The sequence below is a fragment of the Capricornis sumatraensis genome, chromosome 16, assembly GCF_032405125.1.
Source record: "Capricornis sumatraensis isolate serow.1 chromosome 16, serow.2, whole genome shotgun sequence".
In the NCBI taxonomy this organism is placed as follows: Eukaryota; Metazoa; Chordata; class Mammalia; order Artiodactyla; family Bovidae; genus Capricornis; species Capricornis sumatraensis.
The window spans coordinates 44,569,236-44,592,812 of NC_091084.1; the positions used below are offsets into that span (position 1 = coordinate 44,569,236).

At 36.1% G+C, this 23,577-nt stretch overlaps 1 protein-coding gene across 3 annotated transcripts in view; it reads left to right on the plus strand.

Moving 5' to 3' along the window:
- The window catches only part of SBF2 (SET binding factor 2), a 499,999-nt gene that overhangs the window by 299,149 nt on the left and 177,273 nt on the right, over positions 1-23,577 (plus strand). For all 3 annotated transcript variants that reach the window (XM_068989002.1, XM_068989003.1, XM_068989004.1), the window contains 3 exons: positions 1,986-2,190; positions 4,594-4,703; positions 6,739-6,888. In XM_068989002.1, coding sequence (XP_068845103.1) covers positions 1,986-2,190; positions 4,594-4,703; positions 6,739-6,888 — 465 coding nt within the window. The remainder of the gene's footprint in view (positions 1-1,985; positions 2,191-4,593; positions 4,704-6,738; positions 6,889-23,577) is intronic.

Genomic DNA, 23,577 nt, shown 5'->3' on the forward strand with positions numbered 1-23,577 from the left:
AATACTATTTTTGTTAAAAAAATAAATGCTAACCATCATGTGAGCCTTCAGTAAGTCATAATCTTTTTGCAGTAATAACAGCAAAGATCCCTGACCACAGATCACCTTAACAAATATAATAATGAAAAAGTTTGAAATATTATGAGAATTACCAAAACATGACACAGAAACACAAAGTAAACAAATGCTGTTGGGAAAAAATGGTGCTAATAGACTTGTTTGACATAGAGTTGTCACAAACCTTCAGTCTGTGAAAAAAGTAGTAACTATGAAGCTCAGCTGCTGAAGCTGAAACTTCACTATTTTGGCCACCTGATGCAAAGAACTGACTCATTTGAAAAGACCCTGATGCTGGGAAAGATTGAAGGCGGGAGGAGAAGGGGACGACAGAGGATGAGATGGTTGGATGGCTCAATGGACATGAGCTTGAGTAAACTTTGGGAGTTGGTGACGGACAGGGAAGCCTGGCGTGCTGTAGTCCATGGGGTCGCAAAGAGTCAGACACGACTAAGCAACTGAACTGAACTGATGAAGCTCAGTAAAGTGAAGTGCAAGAAAATAAGGCATGCCTTTATAGACTTAGGCAAAGTTGTTTATCCAGTGTCACATAATGAGTAGAGCAAAAACTAGAACCCAGGCTTTCTGACACTTAAAGGAGTATTATTTCCACTCTGTTACTGACATATACTCCCTTTATCTTCTACTATGATCCTGCGTTTCCTTTATCTGGGTCTGGGCCAAATAATCAGAAAGAATTGTGGGGAGCAGCTCTGGTAGATGATGCTGGTTGGCCATTTTAACTGTCCAGAAAATATGTAGGGCAATATGGAGCTTAATGTACAACATAAATAATGCAGGTTCAGAAGGAAAAAGAAATGTTCTGGTTTCACCGAATGGTAAATGCAAGAGTTGGCCTAAGAATGATTGTACAGCAGCCTTTCATATGGAACTTTGTAAAAAGTATGGATTCCACTCTGCCTATAGTATTTGAAATATAATTCTACATAAGTAGTGGCTGGATAAAACTCCATGGCAACTCCAAGGGTCTATGAAAATATTAGCTGACACAATTAATTTAACTAATACAGTCCTGATATGTGTTCAACATCTTGTCCCACTCATTATGAACAAGTAGATAATAATTGGACATGCTTTAGCTAGATCACTCTGTCTGCAGTGTTAAAAATAGAGTGAGAGTGGGAGCAAGGGTAGAACAGAGAGACAGGTTAGGAGACTGTTCTGTAGCAATATGAAAGAGATGCTGACTTAAACCAAGGTATGCTGAAAAGTGGTCAGGTTATAGACATAGTTTAAAGACACAAGTTAAAGGTTTGCACAGGAATGGATAATGGGGTATTAGAGAAAGGCATTAATGATTACTGTTAAGTTTTTCACTGAAGTGATTGGAAGATATAAATATGCCATGTACTGAAGAGAGGAAGACTGCAGATAGCAATTTTGAGGGAGGTGAATACTAAATGTTCGTTTTGAACATATATTCAAGATGTTATTTTAAATCCAAGTGGAAACAGTATTTGCAGATTGTTGAATATATGGATATGGAGTTCAGGAGGACACTTATTTGGAAACCAAAATTTGTGAATCATTGGTGTTCTTGTAGTTAAAAATATGAGACTGCAGGTTATCACCAAGGAAGTAAATGTAAATAGAAAAGAGGCCTGTGGTCTGAGCCCTGGGGTAGTCACATAGTTAAGAGATTAGGGAGATAAAAAATAGACAAAGATGTAGCAAGAAATTTACAAACCAAGTGAAGAAAGTGTGTGTTGAAGAGGAAAAGAGTGATCAGACAGCTGTATCAGGTGCTGCTGGTAGCTCATGTATTCCAGGACTCTGTATTTTATGGCATATATCTGAATGTGTATACAATCTCTCATCTGTCTGATTTCAGTTTCTGTCCCTCTGGCCAACGATCTGCCATTGTTATTTTAACTTTTGAATAATCTTACCTATGTTTAATGTTGCAGGAGAATCCAAACCCTCATATGGCATTTCAGAAAGTTCCACGTCCAACAGAAGGATCCCACTTGCGAGTTCATATTCTTCCTTTCCCCAAAATTAATGAAACTCGGGTACAGGAATTAATACAGGAAAATCTTGCTAAGAATCAGAATGCACCTCCTGCTTCAAGAGTGGAAAAGAAATGTGTTGTGCCTGCAGGTCCACCTGTTGGTATGTATTTATCCATTTGTTTGTTTTAAAGATAAACTTTTAATCAAGATATAAGACACAGGGACTTCCCTGGTGACCCAGTGGCTAAGACTTCATGCTCCCAATGCAGGGGACTCAGCTTTGATCCCTGGTCAGGGACATTATATAGTAATGTGAATATTACTTATTATTTACTTAATAATGCTAATTTGCTGTAATTTCCCTACATATTACCAGCTTATACTTAAGTGTTGTTCATACTTTCACATGGAGAAGAAAATAGAGAAGCCAGTGTGTTAGGGTAATTACTTTTTGAAGGGTTTCATTTTGTAAGTTTAATATTCATAACTCAGTTGAATACTTTCTTTAAATACACACATGAAGTTGGTTTAAATTTTTATCTGCTTGAACTGTAGCCTTGTCTCAGTATTATTTTTGTATAATCTCTTCATTTTCAGTCAACATCAAATGTTTTATATGCATATGGAATCTCTCATTGTAGTCAGTGAGAGAAATACATATGACTCAGTATTTGTCCCTGCATGGATTGCCTATAAAACCAAAATGAATGAATGAACAAACAGATGAAAGAATGATGAATGAATGAGTGAAGGATGAATGCAGGGACCTCTGTCCAACTTTCTGATTCATTTAAATTGATCAGAATCAGGATTTTCATTGCATTAAAATTTTTAAAGTATGAATGTTTCATCTTACATGATACCCATTTAATATGAGTGTAGAATTGCTATGTCACTTTAAGAACCATTCACATTTTGAGAAGTTAATTACTTTCCAGCTATTCCTCAAAGGTGCCAGAGTGATGATAAACTGCTAAAAATAGCATTTGAAAGCCAAAACCTTAAGAAGGAAGACCTGAAAAGTCGAATACCCATAAACCAGAGTTGTTATCAGCTGTTAGAAAGCTAGTATTAGAATGCTGCAGCTGAGGATTTGGCCAATCCCTGATATATCAAACTCTTAAGTGAAGAACTTTCTCCTGGGAATAAACTAAGTCATAGTCTCCAAAGGAAAGTAATAATTTCCAGATGGTAAACAGATTCATTATTTAAAAAGGTGGAATTTTTAATGGTTCATCCTAAAGAAACTTTAAAATGCTGTGAAAGAAATTTTAGAATTAAAAATTTATAAAAATAGGTTAAAGATGTTTCTCTCTAAAGTAAGTGGTCTTACTTGGAGACTAAGACATTTTCTACTCTAAATATAGATCAATTTCAGTTTCTGTCTATGCCACAGACCTCCACATGTGGGAAGTTCCAGAGTACAAAATAAAGAATGCACATTTCAGACAGAGAAAGTTCTATAAAATAATCTATTTTACCATCATGGTCATTACTGTTACATAATTTTAAATGATTTCGAGAGAACTAGTAAAAACCAAGTAAGATTGATTTCCTGATTCTGATAAAGCACTATAGTTAGGTATGATACCACCATTTGGGGAAGTTGGGTGTGAAGTACATGGATCTTCTCTGTACTAATTTGTAACTCTGTGTAAGCTCATAATTCAGAATTTTTAAGTTTAAAAATTGTTTTAAGAATATAAAATTTCATATTGATGAAATGAAAGGAAGGCCAAGAGTATGGTATTATGGTTTTTCTTGTTAGGTAAGAGCAATCATAAAATATAAGGCTTAAGAATTATAGCTACTACCTGATTTGTACAAATGATATTGTGTAGTTCTTTGTGAAATTATACTTTTTATTTCATGAATACTGATTTAATTTATATCTTCTAGTATTCTTTTAATAAGTTACATTTGTTTTAAGTAATTTTAGCTTATGTAGTACACTAGAATTATCCAATCTTGTAAAGTTGACAGGTACTAAGTTCACAGAACCGAAAAGAGACTCTCTCAAATTTATAAAGCAGTTCTTCGGCCATGATCACTTTTGTTTGTGTGCAGTGCTTCTTCAGGTCACCTATACTCAGATTTTTAGAACCTAGTTTTTTGTGGTATGTGGTCTTTCTTTGGTAATATGTTAGAAATATCAGCTTCTTTTCCTGTTAGTAGTCAGTCCTCTTATATATGAGCGTTAGCTGTGTTGGTCATGATCTTGTACCTGACACATTTCTTGTCTGTTTACAACTAACGGTTAAAAAAAGTGATGTTTATCTTTGCTTAATAAAATTTTACTGTGCAACGTGAATTAATTTGTGTAAGAGTTAAGTACAGTACTAGGATCTATCCTGTGAAATTATCCTCAATAAGCTATTGACTAGCCTGTCACTTCACAACGTAGAAATGTAATCAAAGTGACCTTCAGTGTCATGTAACAAGGGGGAAATAAAGGCTTAAGTGTTTGTCATGTGAACAGAGTCATATAAACTGTAAATAGTAATATTCCCCTTGCTTTTATTATTGCCAAAGGAATTTAATTTGTGTTATATTCCTCTAATAGTTTCAATAATGGATAAAGTGACAACAGTTTTCAACAGTGCGCAGAGATTGGAAGTTGTTAGAAACTGCATTTCATTCATATTTGAAAATAAAACGCTGGAGACTGAAAAGGTAATAAAATGCCGTCATTCCCAAGTAAACATTAATCATGTCCCTTTCAGATTTCTGTATTTAGCTTGCCAACTGACCTCTCCTCTATTTCCATCCCTTTTCTTTATAAAGTATTCTTTCATTGTTTTTATCATTTTAAATGAATAGTGTCTAATGTTTAAAATCTTAGCCAAGCCCAAAATATTGATAGTCATTTCCCCCCCCTGAAACTTTTAAACATTGTTCATTAAATTCTATTTTGGCATATTATTTAGAAACTTCAGTCAGTTCAGTTCAGTCACTCAGTCGTGTCCAGCTCTTCACGACCCCATGGACCGCAGCACTGCAGGCCACTGTGTCCATCACCAACTCCTGGAGTTTACTCAGACTCATCTCCATTGAGTCGGTGATGCCATTCAACCATCTCATCCTCTGTAATCTCCTTCTCCTCCTGCCTTGTCTTTCCCAGCATCAGGGTCTTTTCCAGTGAGTCACTTCTTTGCATCAGGTGGCCAAAGTATTGGAGTTTCAGCTTCAACATCAGTCCTTCTAATGAACACTCAGGACTGATTTCCTTTAGGATGGACTGGTTGGATCTCCTTGCAGTCCAAGACACTCTCAAGAGTCTTTTCCAACACCACAGTTCAAAAGCATCAATTCTTTAGTGCTCAGCTTCTTTATAGTCCAACTCTCACATCCATACATGACTACTGGAAAAACCATAGCCTTGACTAGACGGACCTTTGTTGGCAAAGTAATGTCTCTGCTTTTTAATATGCTATCTAGGTTGGTCATAACTTTCCTTCCAAGGAGTAAGCGTCTTTTAATTTCATGGCTGTAATCACCATCTGCAGTGATTTTTAAACCCCCCCAAAATAAAATCAGCCACTGTTTCCACTGTTTCCCCATCTAATTGCCATGAAGTGATGCCATGATCTTCGTTTTCTGAATGTTGAGCTTTAAGCCAACTTTTTCACTCTCCTCTTTCACTTTCATCAAGAGACTTAAAAACATTTAAAATATAATTTTATTTATTACAAAAAATATAGTTAAAATAAGTAATGAATTATAAAAATTGTGCTCTTCATTTAAATATGCCTTTAATAGCACATTTTCTTGCCTTCTTTAATAAAACATATTAATGTCACCTTTTCTTAGTGACTTGTCATTGTTCTGAGCATTTATTAGATGAGGCTAGTAAAGCTTGTGAAACAAAATTTTTATCCACTTAATGACCCTCCAGTCTGTATTTTGAGTTTTTTGGAATCCATTTTTTCTTATGATTGAAGTGTTAAACGGACTTTCTTTTGCTTCTCTTGCTTTCAACTTTCACACTGTTTCTTGTGCCCCTTGTAACAATATTAGGACCTCCTACTCTTAGTCTTTTTTCTTCCTTCTTATTTGCTCTTTTGTTCTCATTTTACATTTTCAAAGTTAAATAAGCCTATTGTTAATACTACTTTATGTAAAGTAAATCAGGCTCTAAAGGTGAACTGGAAGAGGCATTCTTGTGGGTGAGGAAGTGGAAGAGTTTTAGTATGTAAACCTAGAGATTTCTATTTGTTGCTCTGAGTTTTTTCCTTCTTAATTATACTTTTAAAATAGAAGGGATTGCAGAATTTTCCAGTCATAAATTAAAACTGAGTAGTGATTAAGTTGCTAATCACTATAAAAGAATAAAATCACCCATGTTTCTTGTCATTTTAGTTTTTTCTTCTATTCTTGCCACAGAGATGTGGCCAGCTATTGAAAGAACATGTCAAGTATCCATGGTTTTGACTCAGAATCTGAAGCAGCAGTTATTTTGGTGGCCACAGTTTTGATAAGTTTTTTTTTAATGAAGTTTAATGTTTTTTAAATGTATCACATAAACTAGTCCTGTTTATTTTCATGCTGCCTTAAATTTAAAACATCACTATAAATCCATGTTGTCCTTCTTTTCTAATTCTAATAGCTCTGTTAAATGGTTTACAGAATATGCATGAGTTAGCATGATTTAAAGTTATCTTTTTTTCCAGTGAAACCTCTTGTTCATGTCTGCCTCTTATGTCCTCAGACCCTTCCTGCTGCATTGAGAGCCCTTAAAGGAAAGGCAGCAAGACAGTGTCTCACTGATGAGCTGGGTTTACATGTTCAGCAGAACCGGGCAATATTAGATCATCAGCAGTTTGACTACATAATAAGGATGATGAACTGTACTCTACAGGTAACTTTTAGTTCTTTCAGACTTCTCTTCTTATTTGAGAATAATACTTTTTTCCCTAGGCAGTTCAATAATTACTAGTATATCAGGTTCTTAAGCCTTCCATATCTGATAATATGAAGAACTGATATTCATAGCATTTCTGTTAGAAACACTACGTGTGTATGCGCAACGTAAATATTAGGAGTTTTTTTTATTCTTCCTTTTTTTTTTCCTTGAAAAATACTAGGTTATTTTACTAGTTCTATAAGTAAGCTTTCTGAAGTGAAAAGTCATCTTTGAAACATTCAGTTGTATATTACTTAATGTCTGTATTTTTGTCATCCCTTTTCAGCCAGTTTTCAGTTGTACTGTTAAAATAGAGGGCAATGAATGGTGGGTAATCCAAATGATAAATGAATTATTCAGTTCATAATCTATTTTTTAACCTATGCATATGGGTGTTAATTGTATCATTTTTTTTCCTGGGTTATAATTGCTTTACAGTGTTGTACTACAAAGTGAATCAGCTATCTGTTTATATATATATATCCCCTCCCTCTTGACCCTCCTTCCCACCTCCTCCATCTCACCCCTCTAAATCATCCCAGAACACCAAGCTCAGCTCCCTACATTATACAACAGGAACAGCAGGTTCCCATTAGCTATCTGTTTTACACATGGCAGTGCACATACATCAGTCCCCATCTCCCAATTCATCCATGCCCCAGCCCCCCACTCCATGCCCACGCTTCCATTCTCCACATCTTCGTCTCTGCAGATAGGTTCATCTGTACCATTTTTCTAGATTCCACATATATGTATTAATATACAATATTTGTTGCTTATTCTGACTTAACTTCCCTCTGACTCTGAGTCCATCCTGTCTGTACAAATGACCCAATTTTGTTCCTTTTATAGCTGAGTGATATTCCATTGTTTGTATGTACCGCATCTTATTTATCTATTCATCTGTTGATGGATATTTAGGTTGCTTCCATATCCTCCCTATTGTAAATAGTGCTGCAGCAAATGTTGGGATTGCTAGATTATATGGTGCTGTGTGCTGTGCTTAGTCGCTCAGTTGTGTCTGACTCTGTGACCCCATGGACTGTAGCCTGCCTGGCTCTTCTGTCCATAGGGATTCTCCAGGCAAGAGTGAGTTGCCATGCCGTCCTCCAGGGGGTCTTCAACCCAGGGAGCAAACCCAGGTCTCCCACACTGTAGGCAGATTCTTCACTGTCTGAGCCACCAGGGAAGCCCATGAATACTAGAGTGGGTAGCCTGTCCCTTTTCCAGGGTAGCTTCCTGACCCAGGAATCGACCTGAGGTCTCCTTCATTGCAGGCGGATTATATGGTAGTTCAATTTTTAGTTTTTTAAGGAACCCCCATACTGTTCTCTATAGTGGCTGTATCAATTTACATTCCTACCAATAGTGCACGAGGGTTCTCTTTTCTTTATATCCTGTCCACCATTTATTATTTGTGGATTTTTTTATGATGGCCATTCTGTGAGGTAGTAGTTTTGATCTACATTTCTCTAATAGTGATGTTGAGCATCTTTTCATGTACCTCTTGGCCATCTGTGTGTCTTCTTTGGAGAAATGTCTACTAAGGTCTTCCTTATAATTTATACACATTAATGTCTTAGGGTACTACTGTTACATTTTTTGCAGGGTGTATTTATCTTTTCAAATGCATTTCAGATAATATCTTTCTCAGAAATTCTAACTTAAAAGCAGGAATGAAAAATGTAATCTTTTTTTTCTTCCTTTTTATTTTATTTATTTTTTATTTTTTTATTTTACTTTATAATACTGTATTGGTTTTGCCATACATCAACATGAATCCGCCACAGGTGTACACGTGTTACACATGAAAAATGTAATCTTGTAACAAGCACTTTGTGGTTTGTTAAAGCAAATTAACAAGATAGGAGATAATTCATCTCTACTGGAAACAAATTCTTATTTTAGAGCATAAGAAACTAGCTATAATAGTTTATAATATCAAAAGTTGAAAGCATCCTAAATGTTTACCATTTGAACATAAATTAATGTAAGTATGGTAGAACACTTCTTTGGAATACTGTTCCACTACTAAAATAAAAGAGGTAGCTCTATAATATGTACCTATAGGAAAAAACTTGTTACATATTGCCAGGTGGGCACACAGGAAGATATATAAGGTAGTGCTTAGTCATCATGTCTGATTCTTTGTGACTCCATGGACTGTAGCCTGCCAGGCTCCTCTGTCCATGGGGATTCCTTAGGCAAGAATACAGGAGTGGGTTGCCATGCCCTCCTCCAGGAGATCTTCCCAACCCAGGGATTAAACCCAGGTCTCTTGCATTGCAGGCAGATTCTTTACCATCTGAGCCACGAGGGGTACATAAGGTAGATATAATTCTATTTTGACCTAAAATTACATGTATGTAGGTATGTATAGGCAAGAGTACTAGACTGGGGTGCCATTGCCTTCTCCAGTGAAAATCTAGAAGGATATTTACACTAAATCCTTAATAATGGTTATCTCTGACATATATAGATTAGGAGAGTTTTGACTTCCATTTAAACTTTTCTCTGCTTGAAACACACACATACACATAAGCATAATTAAATTATCTAAAACATATAACAAGGATTTTTTATAACAGAAAAGGATTCTCATTTTTGTAGGAAGGAAATTATTGAAACTTTATGAGAAGAATAAGACATAATTCATTTGCCATAAAAATCACAAGTCTTTTGCTACTTCTGTTCCTTTGTTTCAGTTACTTTTGTACTGTCATTACAGAGAACAAAAGACTTTTGATTAAGAGATCAAGGTTACCAGAAGTCCTAAAGTTAGATAATATCCTGGTTCCTTATCCTGTTGATAAAACTGAAAAAACTATTTTAGGAGGCTTTTTTCCATTTGTATTTTATGTGCTGTAATTAACTGGGTTCATGGGGTTGCAAAGAGTCAGACAAGCCTGAACGACTGAACTGAATTAACTGAAGAACTAAATTAGAAGGCTTTATCTAAACTTAATTTTAGCATAAACCAATTAGTAACTGATTACAGAATAGCCAGGTACCCTTGGGCTAGAAAAATACTCCTTTTCATTTGAATAATCATATTCTGTTGGGGGGAAGCTTGGGTTTGTTATTGTTGCTGCTTCCAAATGCACCTGCACTAATGAGCTCTTAATGTTTTGTAATTCAGTATTTCATAAAATTAGATCTTGTCTTTGTTCTATTATAGAGAGGCTCTTTTCAGTTATAAATGAGTTCATATGTGATACTTTTAATGAATTACCTATTTACCAACTTGGGATTTATTAATATTTATATTCTTATTACAGTACTTGTGGGGATTTAACATAACATTCTGAACATTTTTTTACAAAAGCATAGTTTCAAGGCAGAGAGGCCAAACATCTGTGTTGGTGTTTTAAAATAGAAACATTAAATGAACTAAGTTTTAGGTAGTGATTCAAAAACTTTAGTAATTTTTGTTTGTCATGAAGTTATCCTGTAATTTCTGTCCTCAAGGGAAAATTAAATGGAACATGAGTACTGCCAAGGGGTTATTTTGTTTATCATGTTCTTTCAGTGCCAAGATGATTTTTTAAAGGACTGGTTTATGGAGATTATAGATTATTCCTATATATTTTCTTATCTCAAATAACTGATCTTATTTTAGTTTTTTTTATAACTGAGATTACTATATATCTCTTCAAAAATATCATGGATTTAACTCTTTTCATTTTAGCAGATATATAATTTTTATGTGTAAGATCTTAGCTAAGATCTTTTAATGGTAGATTATAACTTTAAAACCCAGTTGTGTACTCCATTTCCAGCCTTATAATAAACTGCAGGGTATGAGGGACCCTCTGACTAATGTAGAAATAGATCTTAGAAAATTGCAAAAACCCATGATTTTTATATATCATTTTTCCTAAGAAGAAAAGGAAATCTCTAAAAGACCTCTCCTCTATTCTCAAGAATAAGATAAGTAGGGAAAACCAAATTCTGAGCACTTAGCAATTGGGGAAACCAGATACATGAGCTCATTTAATTCTTCTGTAAGAGAGCTGGTTGAACCTGAGAGCTTTATTTACCTAAGGGTAGGACATTGGAAGAAGAATGAAATAATCCCTCTTCAGTGGCATACCCCTCACCCTTGCCTCCAGAAGAAGCAATATAAATCTTTTGTAGAATTTATTAAATTCAGCCCCAATTTAGGCAGTCAGTGTTCCCACTGATAAACTTAAGTCACAATTTTAAAATGACCAAATACCAAAGAAATGAGCCAGTGTGAAGTAGTGTTAACAGAAACATAAAAAAACAGACTGAAGACCTCAGAGGCTTTATATATTAGAATTATCCAATTTGAATATATAATAATTAAAATATTTAAATAAATAAAGGATTGAATACAAAGTAAGCAGATAATAAGAAACTAACAAAAGGGCTAGATAAGTTTAGATTATATAATCAGTAAAGTAAAACATCAAAGAATATGGAAAACCCAGTATCATTAATATGTCAGTTCTCCACAAATCAACCTGTAGCCTGAATGCAATTCCAATAAGAATCGCAGCAAACTTTTTCTTAGAAATTAACTGGATGATTCCAAAATTTATGCAGAAATGCTGAAGACTTAGAGTGGCCAAATTAATCTTGAATAAGAACAAGTTGGAGGACTTAACCCTACCTGGTTTCAAGACTTACTATCAACCCACAGTAATCAACATAGTGTAATACTGACATGTCAAATAGATCAGCAGAAAAGGGCACCCAGAAATTAGACTTGCATTTATGGGAAATTTGTTAAAGGCACCAAAGTAATCCAGTCAGGGAGGAAAATATTTTCCACAAATAGTGTTGGAAAACTGAATATCCGTATGGAAGAAAGTGAACCTCAACCTCTACCTCATATCAGACACAAGGATTAATTGAGGTAGAGCATAGACATAAACATAGAGTAGAAAACCACAAAGTTTTTAGGGGAAAGCATAGAATAGTTTCACGACTTGGGAATGAGCAACAGTTTCCTTTTTTAAAAAATTATTAATTGAATCTTTTGCCACTTATAATTTCTATAACTGGCAAAAGTTTCTTAGGTCATAAAAAGTGATGATCAAAAAAAGAAAAAAAACATAATTATGCTTCATAGAAATTAAAACATGTTTATCAAAAGACAGGATTAAGAAAATGAATATTGAAGACTAGGAAAAATTATTCAAAAATATATATGTGACAAAGAACTGATGTCATGGTTATATAAAGAACTCCTACAACTTAAGAAGAAGAAGCCAAGCCATTTTTTGAAAATGGACAGCTTACACAGACACTTCACAAAGTAAGATATGGAAATGGTCAATAAAAACATGAACTAGTCAGTGTCAGTCATCCAAGAAATGCAAATTGAAAGCACTATGAGATAATCCTATATAACCACCAGTATGGCTAAAATTAGAAAGATTGGCAATACCAAATGTTGGCAGGTTTTTTTTTTTTAATTTTTAATTGTAGGCTAATTACTTTACAATATTGTGGTGGTTTTGTCATACATTGACATGAATCTGCCATGGGTATACATGTGTTCCCCATCATGAACCCCCTCCCACATCCCTCCTTATCCCATCCCTCAGGGTCATCCCAGTGCACCAGCCCTGAGCACCCTGTCTCATGCATCGAGCCTGGACTGGCAATCTGTTTCACATATAATAATATACATGTTTCAGTGCCATTCTCCCAAATCATCCCACCCTCACCTTCTCCCACAGAGTCCAAAAGTCTTTTATTTATATCTGTGTCTGTTTCGCTGTCTTGCATATAGGGTCATTGTTACCATCTTTCTAAATTCCACATCTATGTGTTAATATACTGTAATAGTGTTTTGCTTTCTGACTTACTTCATTCTGTATAATAGGCTCCAGTTTCATCCACCTCATTAGAACCGATTCAAATGCATTCTTTTTAATAGCTGAGTAATATTCCATCGTGTATATGTACCACAGCTTTCTTATCCATTCGTCTGCCGATGGACATCTAGGTTGCTTCCATGTCCTGGCTGTTGTAAACAGTGCTGTAATGAATATTGGAGTACACATGTCTCTTTCAATTCTGGTTTCCTTGGTGTGTATGCCCAGCAGTGGGATAGTTGGGTCATTTGGCAGTTCTATTTCCAGTTTTTTAAGGAATCTCCACACTGTTCTCCATAGCGGCTGTACTATTCTGCATTCCTACCAGCAGTGTAAGAGGGTTCCTTTTTCTCCACACCCTCTCCAGAATTTATTGTTTCTAGACTTTTTGATAGCAGCCATTCTGACTGGCATGAGATGGTACCTCATTGTGGTTTTCATTTGCATTTCTCTGATAATGAGTGATGTTGAGCATCTTTTCATGTGTTTGTCAGCCATCTCTATGTCTTCTTTGGAGAAATATCTGTTTAGTTCTTTAGCCCATTTTTTGATTGGGTCGCTTATTTTTCTGGAATTGAGCTGCAGAAGTTGCTTGTATATTTTTGAGATTCTTTGTCAGTTGCTTCATTTACTATTATTTTCTCCCATTCTGAAAGCTGTCTTTTCACCTTACTTATAGTTTCCTTCATTGTGCAAAAGCTTTTAAGTTTAAGTAGTCCCATTTGTTTATTTTTGCTTTTATTTCCATTACTCTGGGAGGTGGGCCATAGAGAATCCTGCTGTGATTTACGTCAGAGAGTGTTTTGCCTATATTTTCCTCTAGGAGTTTTATAGTTTCTGGTCTTACATTTAGATCTTTATTTCATTTTGAGTTCATTTTTGTGTATGGTGTTAGAAAGTGTTCTAATTTCATTCTTTTACAAGTGGCTGACCAGTTTTCCCAGCACCACTTGTTAAAGAGATTGTCTTTTCTCCATTGTATATTCTTGCCTCCTTTGTCAAAGATACGGTGTCCATAGGTGCATGGATTTATTTCTGGGCTTTCTATTTTGTTCCATTGATCTATCTTTCTGTCTTTATGCCAGTACCATACTGTCTTGATGACTGTAGCTTTGTAGTATAGCCTGAAGTGTCAGGCAGGTTGATTCCTCCAGTTCCATTCTTCTTTCTCAAGATTGCTTGGCTATTCAAGGTTTTTTGTATTTCCATACAAACTGTGAAATTATTTGTTCTAGTTCTCTGAAAAATACCATTGGTAGCTTGATAAGGATTGCATTGAATCTATAGATTGCTTTGGGTAGTATACTCATTTTCACGCTATTGATTCTTCCAATCCATAAACATGGTATATTCCTCCATCTATTTGTGTCATCTTTGATTTCTTTCATCAGTGTTTTATAGTTTTCTATATATAGGTCTTTTCTTTCTTTAGGTAGATATATTCCTAAGTATTTTATTCTTTTGGTTGCAATGGTGAGTGGAATTGTTTCCTTAATTTCTCTTTCTGTTTTCTCATTGTTAGTGTACAGGAATGCAAGGGATTTCTGCACGTTAATTTTATATCCTGCAACTTTACTATATTCATTGATAAGCTCTAATAATTTTCTGGTGGAGTCTCTAGGGTTTTCTATGTAGAGGATCATGTCATCTGCAAATAGTGAGAGTTTTACTTCTTCTTTTCCAATCTGGAGTCCTTTCTTTCTTTTTCTTCTGTGACTGATGTGGCTAAAACTTCCAAAACTATGTTGAATAATAGTAGTGAGAGTGGGCATCCTTTTCTTCTTCCTGACTTTAGGGGAAATGCTTTCAATTTTTCACCATTGAGGATGTTTGCTGTGGGTTTATCATATATGGCTTTTATTATGTTTAGGTATGTTCCTTCTATGCCTGCTTTCTGGAGGGTTTTTATCATAAATGGATGTTGAATTTTGTCAAAGGCTTTCTCTGCATCTATTGAGATACTCATATGGCTTTTATCTTTCAATTTGTTAATGTGGTATATCACATTGATTGATTTGTGAATATTGAAGAATTTTGCATCCCTGGGATAAAGCCCACTTGCTCATGATGTATGATCTTTTTAATATGTTGTTGGATTCTGTTTGCTAGAATTTTGTTAAGGATTTTTGCATCTGTGTTCATCAGTGATATTGTTCTGTAGTTTTCTTTTTTTGTGACATCTTTGTCTGGTTTTGGTATTAGGGTGATGGTGGCCCCATAGAATGAGTTTGGAAGTTTACCATCCTCTGCAGTTTTTTGGAAGAGTTGGAGTAGGATAGGTGTTAGCTCTTCTCTAAATTTTTGGTAGAATTCAGATGTGAAGCCATCTTGTTGTGGACTTTTGTTTGTTGGAAGATTTCTGATTACAGTTTCGATTCTGTGCTTCTGATGGGTCTGTTAAGACTTTCTATTTCTTCTTGGTTCAGTTTTGGAAAGTTGTACTTTTCTAAGAATTTGTCCATTTCTTCCAAGTTGTCCGTTTTATTGGCATATAGTTGCGGATAGTAGTCTCTTATGATCTTTTGTATTTCTGTGTTGTCTGTTGTGATTTCTCCATTTTCATTTCTAATTTTGTTGATTTGATTCTTCTCCTTTTGTTTCTTGATGAGTCTAGCTAATGGTTTGTCTATTTTATTTATCTTCTCAAAGAACTAGCTTTTAGCTTTGTTGATTTTGGCAATGGTTTCCTTTGTTTCTTTTGCATTTATTTCTGCCCTGATTTTTATGATTTCTTTCCTTCTACTAACCCTGAAGTGCTTCATTTTTTCTTTTTCTAGTTGCTTTAGGTGTAGAGTTAGGTTTTTTATTTGATTTCTCTCCTGTTTCTTGAGGTAGGCTTGTATTGCTATGAACCTTCCCCTTAGCACTGCTTTTACTGAATCCCACAGGCTTTGTGTTGTTGTGTATTCATTTTCATTCGTTTCTATGTATATTTTGATTTCTTTTTTGATTTCTTCTGTGATTTTTGGTTATTCAGAAGTGTGTTGTTTAGCCTCCATATGTTTGTATTTTTAATAGCTTTTTCCCTGTAGTTGACATCTAATCTTACCACATTGTGATCAGAAAAGATGCTTGAGATGATTTCAATTTTTTTGAACTTACCAAGGCTAGATTTATGGCCCAGGATGTGATCTATCCTGGAGAAGGTTCCGTGTGCACTTGAGAAAAAGGTGAAATTCATTGTTTTAGAATGAAATGTCCTATAGATGTCAATTAGGTCTAACTGGTCCATTGTATCATTTAAAGTTTGTATTTCCTTGCTAATTTTCTGTTTATTTGATCTATCCATAGGTGTGAGTGGGGTATTAAAGTCTCCAGCTATTATTGTGTTAGTTAATTTCCCCTTTCATACTTGTTAGCATTTGCCTTACATATTGTGGTGCTCCTATGTTGTGTGCATATATATTTAAAATTGTTATATCTTCTTCTTGGATTGATCCTTTGATCATTATGTAGTGTCCGTCTTTGTCTCTTTTCACGGCCTTTATTTCAAAGTCTATTTTATCTGATATGAGTATTGCTACTCCTGCTTTCTTTTGGTCTCTATTTGCATGATATATCTTTTTCCAGCCCTTCACTTTCAGTACATATGTGTCCCTAGGTTTGAGGTGGGTCTCTTGTAGACAGCATATATAGGGGTCTTTTTGTATCCATTCAGCCAGTCTTTGTCTTTTGGTTGGGGCATTCAACCCATTTACACTTAAGGTAATTATTGATAAGTATGATCCCGTTAACATTTACTTTGTTGTTTTGGGTTCAAGTTTATAAACTTTTTCTATGTTTCCTGTCTAGAGAAGATCCTTTAGCATTTGTTGAAGAGCTGGTTTGGTGGTGCTGAATTATCTGAGCTTTTGCTTGTCTGTAAAGCTTTTGATTTCTCCCTCATATTTGAATAAGATCCTCACTGGGTACAGTAATCTGGGTTGTAGGTTTTTCTCTTTCATCACTTTAAGTATGTCCTGCCATTCCCTTCTGGCTTGAAGAAATTCTATTGAAAGATCAGCTGTTATCCTTATGGGGATCCCCTTATGGGTTATTTGTTGTTTTTCCCTTGCTGCTTTTAATATTTATTCTTTGTGTTTGATCTTTGTTAATTTGATTAATATGTGTCTTGGGGTGTTTTGCCTTGGGTTTATCCTATTTGGGACTCTCTGGGTTTCTTGGAGCTGGGTGGCTATTTCCTTACCCATTTTAGGGAAGTTTTCAACTATTATCTCAAGTATTTTCACACGGCCTTTCTTTTTGTTGTCGTCTTCTGGGACTCCTATGATTCAAATGTTGGGGTGTTTAACATTGTCCCAGAGGTCTCTGAAGTTGTCCTCATTTCTTTTAATTCTTTTTTCTTTTTTCCTCTCTGCTTCATTTATTTCCACCATTCTATCTTCCACCTCACTTATCCTGTCTTCTACCTCAGTTATTCTACTGTTGGTTCCCTCCAGAGTGCTTTTGATCTCAGTTATTGCAGGGATTGACTTTTTTATTTCTTCTAGGTCCTTGTTAAACATTTCTTGCATCTTCTCAATCCTTGTCTCCAGACTATTTATCTGTAACTCCATTTTGTTTTCAAGATTTTGGATCATTTTTACTATCATTATTCTGGATTCTTTTTCAGGTAGAATCCTTATCTCCTCTTTGGTTTGGTTTGGTGGGCATTTATCATGTTCCTTTACCTGCTGAATACTTCTCTGCCTTTTCATCTTGTTTAGGTTGCTGTGTTTGGGGTGGTCTTTCTGTATGCTGGAAGTTTGCAGTTCCTCTTTATTGTGGAGGTTCCTCCCTGTGGTTGGAGTTGAACGAGTGGCTTGTCAAGGTTTCCTGGTTAGGGAAGCTTGTGTCAGTGTTCTGGTGGGTGGAGCTGGATCTCTTCTCTCTGGATTGCAATGAAGTGTCCAGTAGTGAGTTTTGAGGTGTCTACGGGTTTGGTATGATTTTTGGCCACCTGTTTTTTTGTGCTCAGGGTTATATTCCTGCATTGCTGAAGAATTAGTTTGGTATGTCTTGCTCTGAAACTTGTTGGCTCCTGGATGGAACTTGGTTTCAGGGTAGGTATGGAGTCTTTCGGATGAGCTCTTGTTGATTAATGTTCCCTGGAGTCAGGAGTTTTCTAGTTACTCAAGTTTTGGACTTAAGCTTCCTGCCTCTGGCTTTTAGTCTTATTTTTGCAGTAGCCTCAAGACTTCTCTATCCATAGAGCACCGATGATAAAACATCTCCTTTCAAAGACAATGGGCTGCCTTTCTGGGTGCCTTGTGTCCTCCGCCAGCTTTCAGAAGTTGTTTTGTGGTATTTGCTCAGTGTTCAAATGATCTTTTAATGAATTTGTGGGGGAGAAAGTGGTCTCCCCGTCTTATTCCTCCACCATCTTAGGACCGCCCATCCTGTCGGCAGGGTTTTAAGGTACTCAGAATTCTCATGTTTTATTGTTGAGAGTGTAAACGGGTACAGTCACTTTAGAAAAAAGTCTAGGAGATTCTTATCAAAGTAAGCATATACCTATCCTATGATCCAGGAGTTTCACACCTGGATCTTACCTTAAAAAATGAAAGCATATCACTACAAAAAGAGATACAATAATATTCATAGGAGCTTTATTCATAGTAGCCTAAAGCTGAAATCAGCGCAGGTGCCTATCAATCAGAGAATAGCTTTTATTTTTTAATTACCATATACCATACAAAGTAATACTAATCAATACATTTGTTAAAAGTTAATAATACATGTAACCTCATGGATAAATCTCAAAAACATTATGGCACATTTGTAGAAACTCATTGAGTATACACATAAGGTTTTTGTATTTTCAGTTCCGTACAGTCACTCAGTTGTGTCCAACTCTTTGTGACACCGTGAACCACAGCTCGCCAGACCTTCCTGTCCATCACCAACTCCCGGAGTCCACCCAAACCGATGTCCATTGAGTCGGTGATACCATCCAACCATCTCATCCTCTGTTGTCCCCTTCTCCTCCTGCCCTCAATCTTCGCCAGCATCAGGGTCTTTTCAGATGAGTCAGCTCTTCGCATCAGGTGGCTGAAGTATTGAAGTTCCAGCTTCAACATTAGTCCTTCCAATGACTATCCAGGACTGATCTCCTTTAGGATGGGCTGGTTTGATCTCCTTGCAGTCCAAGTGACTCTCAAGAGTCTTCTCCAGCACCACAGTTCAAAAACATCAATTCTTCTCTATGGTCCAACTCTCACATCCATACATAACTACTGGAAAAACCATAGCTTTGACTAGATGGACCTTTGTCAGCAAAGTGATATCTCTGCTTTTTAATACACTTTTTAGGTTTGTCACAGCTTTTCTTCCAAGGAGCAAGTGTCTTTTCATTTCATGACTGCAGTCACCATCTGCAGTGATTTTGAAGCCCAAGAAGGTAGTCTGTCACTGTTTCATTTTCTTCCCCATCTGTTTGCCATAAAGTGATGGGACTGGATGCCATGATCTTAGTTTTTGAATGTTGAGTTTTAAGCCAGCTTTTTCACTCTCTCCTTTCACCGTCATCAAGAGGCTCTTTATTTCCTCATCACTTTCTGCCATTAGGGTGGTGTCTGGTGGTGTCTATAAATTCTTAGGTTGAGCTTGTTATGCTAAGGGCTCTGAATAACTTAGGAAACCACATAGAGGTTTAAAAGTGTGAGGAAAATGGATTATCTTCTGGAACCCCAAGCCTTCCACAATCTAGAAGGTTATTTATTTGTTTATGGCTGCACTGGGTCTTTGTTGCTGTGCATTGGCTTTCTCTAGTTGTGGCGAGTGGTGGCTACTCTTTGTTGTGTAGCCTTCTCATTGCATTGGCTTCTTTTTTTCTGGAGCACTGGCTCTAGGCACATGGATTCAGTACTTTGGCCACCAGGGAAGCCCAGCCTAGAAGTTTTCAAAGGTCCTCAAGCACTGTTCATGACCTGTTCCTATGTAAGAGATACAAGTTTGAGAATTTTGTTAATTGCTGTGTTCTGAATGTGTCCTCCCAGGTTTATATGTTGGAAACCTAGTGCCTAAGGGATTCCCTGGTGGCTTAAAGAATCTGCCTGCAATGTAGGAGACCCAGATTTGATCCCTAGATCAGGAGGCTCCCTTGGAGAAGGGAGCTGGCTACCCACTCCAGTATTCTTGCCTGGAGAATTCCACGGACAGAGGGGCCTGGTGGGTTACAGTTCATAGGGTCACAAAGACTCAGACACCTCTGAGCAACTATTAAAAAAAATAATGGTGATAATATTAGGAGGTGAGGCTTTTGGGAGGGGATTAGGTCAGGAAGGCAAAGACATTACCAAGGAGATCAGTATCCTTATAAAAGAGAGCCAGTAGATCTCCCTAACCCTCTCCACCATGTAAAGATATAACACAAAGTCTGCAGCTTTGAGGAGGGCCCTAACTAGACCCTCACTACCACTCTGACCTTGGATTTCCAACCTCCCAAATTGTGAAAAATAAATTTCTGTTGTTTATGTGTCACCCATTCTATGATGTTTTGTTATGGCAGTGCAGAACAGACTAATGAGAATATATTAATCAGTATTTCATTCTTTTTATGGCTGATTACTATTCCATTTGTGTGTGTGTGTATGTATCTTTATCCATTTATTTGTTAATGGACACTTAGGTTGCTTCCATGTATTGGCTATTATAAATAGTACTACTGTGAACATTGGGGTGCACATATCTTTTTGAATTAGAGTTTTCATCTCTTCTGCATATATTCCCAGGAGTGGGATTGCTGGTAGTTCTAGTTTAGTTTTTTGAGGAATCTCCGTATTGTTCTCCATAGTGGCTACACCAATTTACATTCCCACCAACACTGTAGGAGATTTCCCTTTTCTCCACACTGTCTCTAGCATTTGCTGCTTGTTGACTTTTTGATGAGGGTCATGGTGTTCTTCATTGTAATTTCAATTTACATTTCTCTAAAAATTAGCAATGTTGAGCATCTTTTTATGTGAGTGTTGGCCATCTGTCTGCCTTGTTTGGAGAAACATCTGTTCAGTTCTTCTGCTCATTTTTTGATTGGGTTGTTTGCTTTTTTGATGTTGAACTGTATGAGCTTTATGTATATTTCATAAATTAAAAATGATATATTGCCATTTACAACAACATGATGGACCTAGTGATTATCATACTAAGTGAAGTAAGTCAGACAGAGACAAATACATATAATATAACTTATATGTGGAATCTGAAAAATAATACAAATAAACTTACTTACAAAACAGAAACAGACTCACAAACATCGAAAACAAACTTACCAGAAGGGAAGAGGGGAGGGATAAATAAGGAGTTTGGGATTGCAGATGTATATATAAAATATGCAAACAATAAGCATTTACTGATTTGATATCCTATAATAACCTATAATGGAAAAAATTATATACATATTAAACCTAGTTACTTTGCTGTACACTTGAAACTAACACAGTATTTTAAGACTGTACTTCAATTTTAAGAAAAAGAGTATATTAATCAGTAGAATGCATCTTTTCCTTAAGCAGACTATGTATTTTACTCCTTTCTCTTCCTCCAAACATTCACTGATTTCTACCATATACTAGCCTCTGTAATAAGTACTGGACATACTGATGTGATTAAGGTATAATTTTAGTTCTTAAGGAGTTCAGAGTCTAGAAGGAAAATCTCATAGGTAAACTAGTATTTATGATGTAGTGATTTGCCCTGATAAGGGTGTGTAAAAAAGTACTATGAATGCTATTCTGGGTTATTGGATTTAGAGTGGGAAAGAGATGGTCACAGAAGGTCAGACAAGGATTGGTGGGGAGGTGAAGTATTCCAGATAGAGGAATTGCTGATAGCAAAAAGAAATAGGGAAAGGACCTGTGTTTTTGAAATTTGAAAACTGTGTAGTAACGAAAGGTGGTGGTAGATAAGTAGATAGAGTAACTTCTGGTTAAAGTGTAAATTGAATATATACATTTAACCTCAGCTACTACCCATCAAAACCACTAAAACAACAGTAAAGAGGATTTTTTAAATGCATAAGTGAAAGTCGCTCAGTCATGTCCGACTCTTTGTGACCCCATGGACTGTACAGTCCATGGAATTCTCCAGGCCAGAATACTGGAATGGTAGCCTTTCCCTTCTCCAGGAGATCTTCCCAACCCAGGGATTGAACCCAGGTCTCCTGCATTGCAGATGGATTCTTAACCAGCTGAGCCACAAGGGAAACCCTTTAATGCATAAACCCACAGGCAGAATAGGATAGGAGAAAACAGCAACAATATTTTGGAAACTAGAAAGCTGATGGATGAGTGACTTAACAGCCCCAAGAAAGCCTTTACCTAACAGTTGTAAATGCCTTGAAGCATCCCAGTTTGCAGAACTGCAAAGGGCTCAAGAATTAGAGATATCAGGTTATCTCTGAAAGCAAGAGCTTAAGATGGAGCTAAAACATTAAAAAGAGGATTAGTTGAAAGTCTTCTTATGATGCAATTAGAGTCCTGTCTCAGACCTTTTCCAATTCTGTGTTAACAGCCAGTTGCCTCTCCTTTATCCTAGCAGACTATTAGAGGTTTGCTTGTTTGTGTATTTATGTTTGAGAGACAAAGCATGAATAGGCAAGGGAGACACTATGTCTGGCTGAGGGAAATTCTGTTTTGCTGCAAACTAGAGAGGAAAATGAGTGTCAAATGTTAAGAATACCAGTCAACAACTTTCCCCCTTCAGTTCCTAGAACTCTGGGAGGCTTCCCTCAAGCAGACATTGGAAGACAGTTCTCTGAGAAATCTGACCAGCCAAAGAGGAAAAGATTTTACTGAAAATACTGAGATAGGAGGTTCTTAACAGAACAGCTTAACCAGGTCATGCTGTAACAAAGCTTGCAGTCAACAAGTTCCGTCATGTATACATTCTTTTCTTTTTTTTGTCAATCTTTGGTTTACCTCTTAAGGAGGATGACCTAAGCAGAAAGGGTCAATAAAACAAAGTCAGTTCCTACCCCCACCTTTGTTCCTCAACTCTCCTTTCATTCTCCACTCAGCTGTTGTAAAAGAACCATTTAGTCAACATCGATAATTATTCTGTTCTTTTCCTCCTTGGGTACTTTTATCCCTGACTACCTCAGACAACCTCAGCTTTCTTTAGGCTTTGAAACAGTCATCCACGATCACTACTGCCCTCTTGAAGTAGGCTCAAAGAAATTAATTTTTTCAAACCACATCTCGTTAAGTTGAAAAAATGAGTTCTAAATCTTTTTTTTTATTCTGTGCGTGTAACTCACAGATATACTGTGCTCTTCAAAAACTGTGGTAGTAGGTGCTGTATAACTGAATTTAAAATTCGATCAGGAACTTACATTCTGGAAACATGGATCTTTTTTTTTTTTCTAAATAACAATTGCTATTGAAAAATTCCATCCTTAACTGGATGAAAACAGACTTTGTCTTTATTGTTCATCATTGTATACCCAACATCCAGCACAGTACCTGGCACATAGAAAGTATTCAGATATTGTTTGAATACTTGAATCGTTACATAATTTCATAGAAATAGTAATTACTGAAATAAGTCTTTAATCTTTTAAGATGCTTATTAAGGAAACAACTTGGTTGTCAACACTTTGAGTTTCAGATATAGGAGAAAATTAAGAAGTTAGCTTTACTAACAGCTCTAAGGTTTAGGCTAAATTTTTGGATACCACTACTCACCAATGAGAACTCATTGATAATCTAGTAGAAATTCTTCTGTTCTTATCTTTTTTGGAACATGGTAGATTTGATGATAACCTCTGGCCACTTCTGTGCAAAACCCACTTCCCTTGTCTTTGATGATACCATTTCTC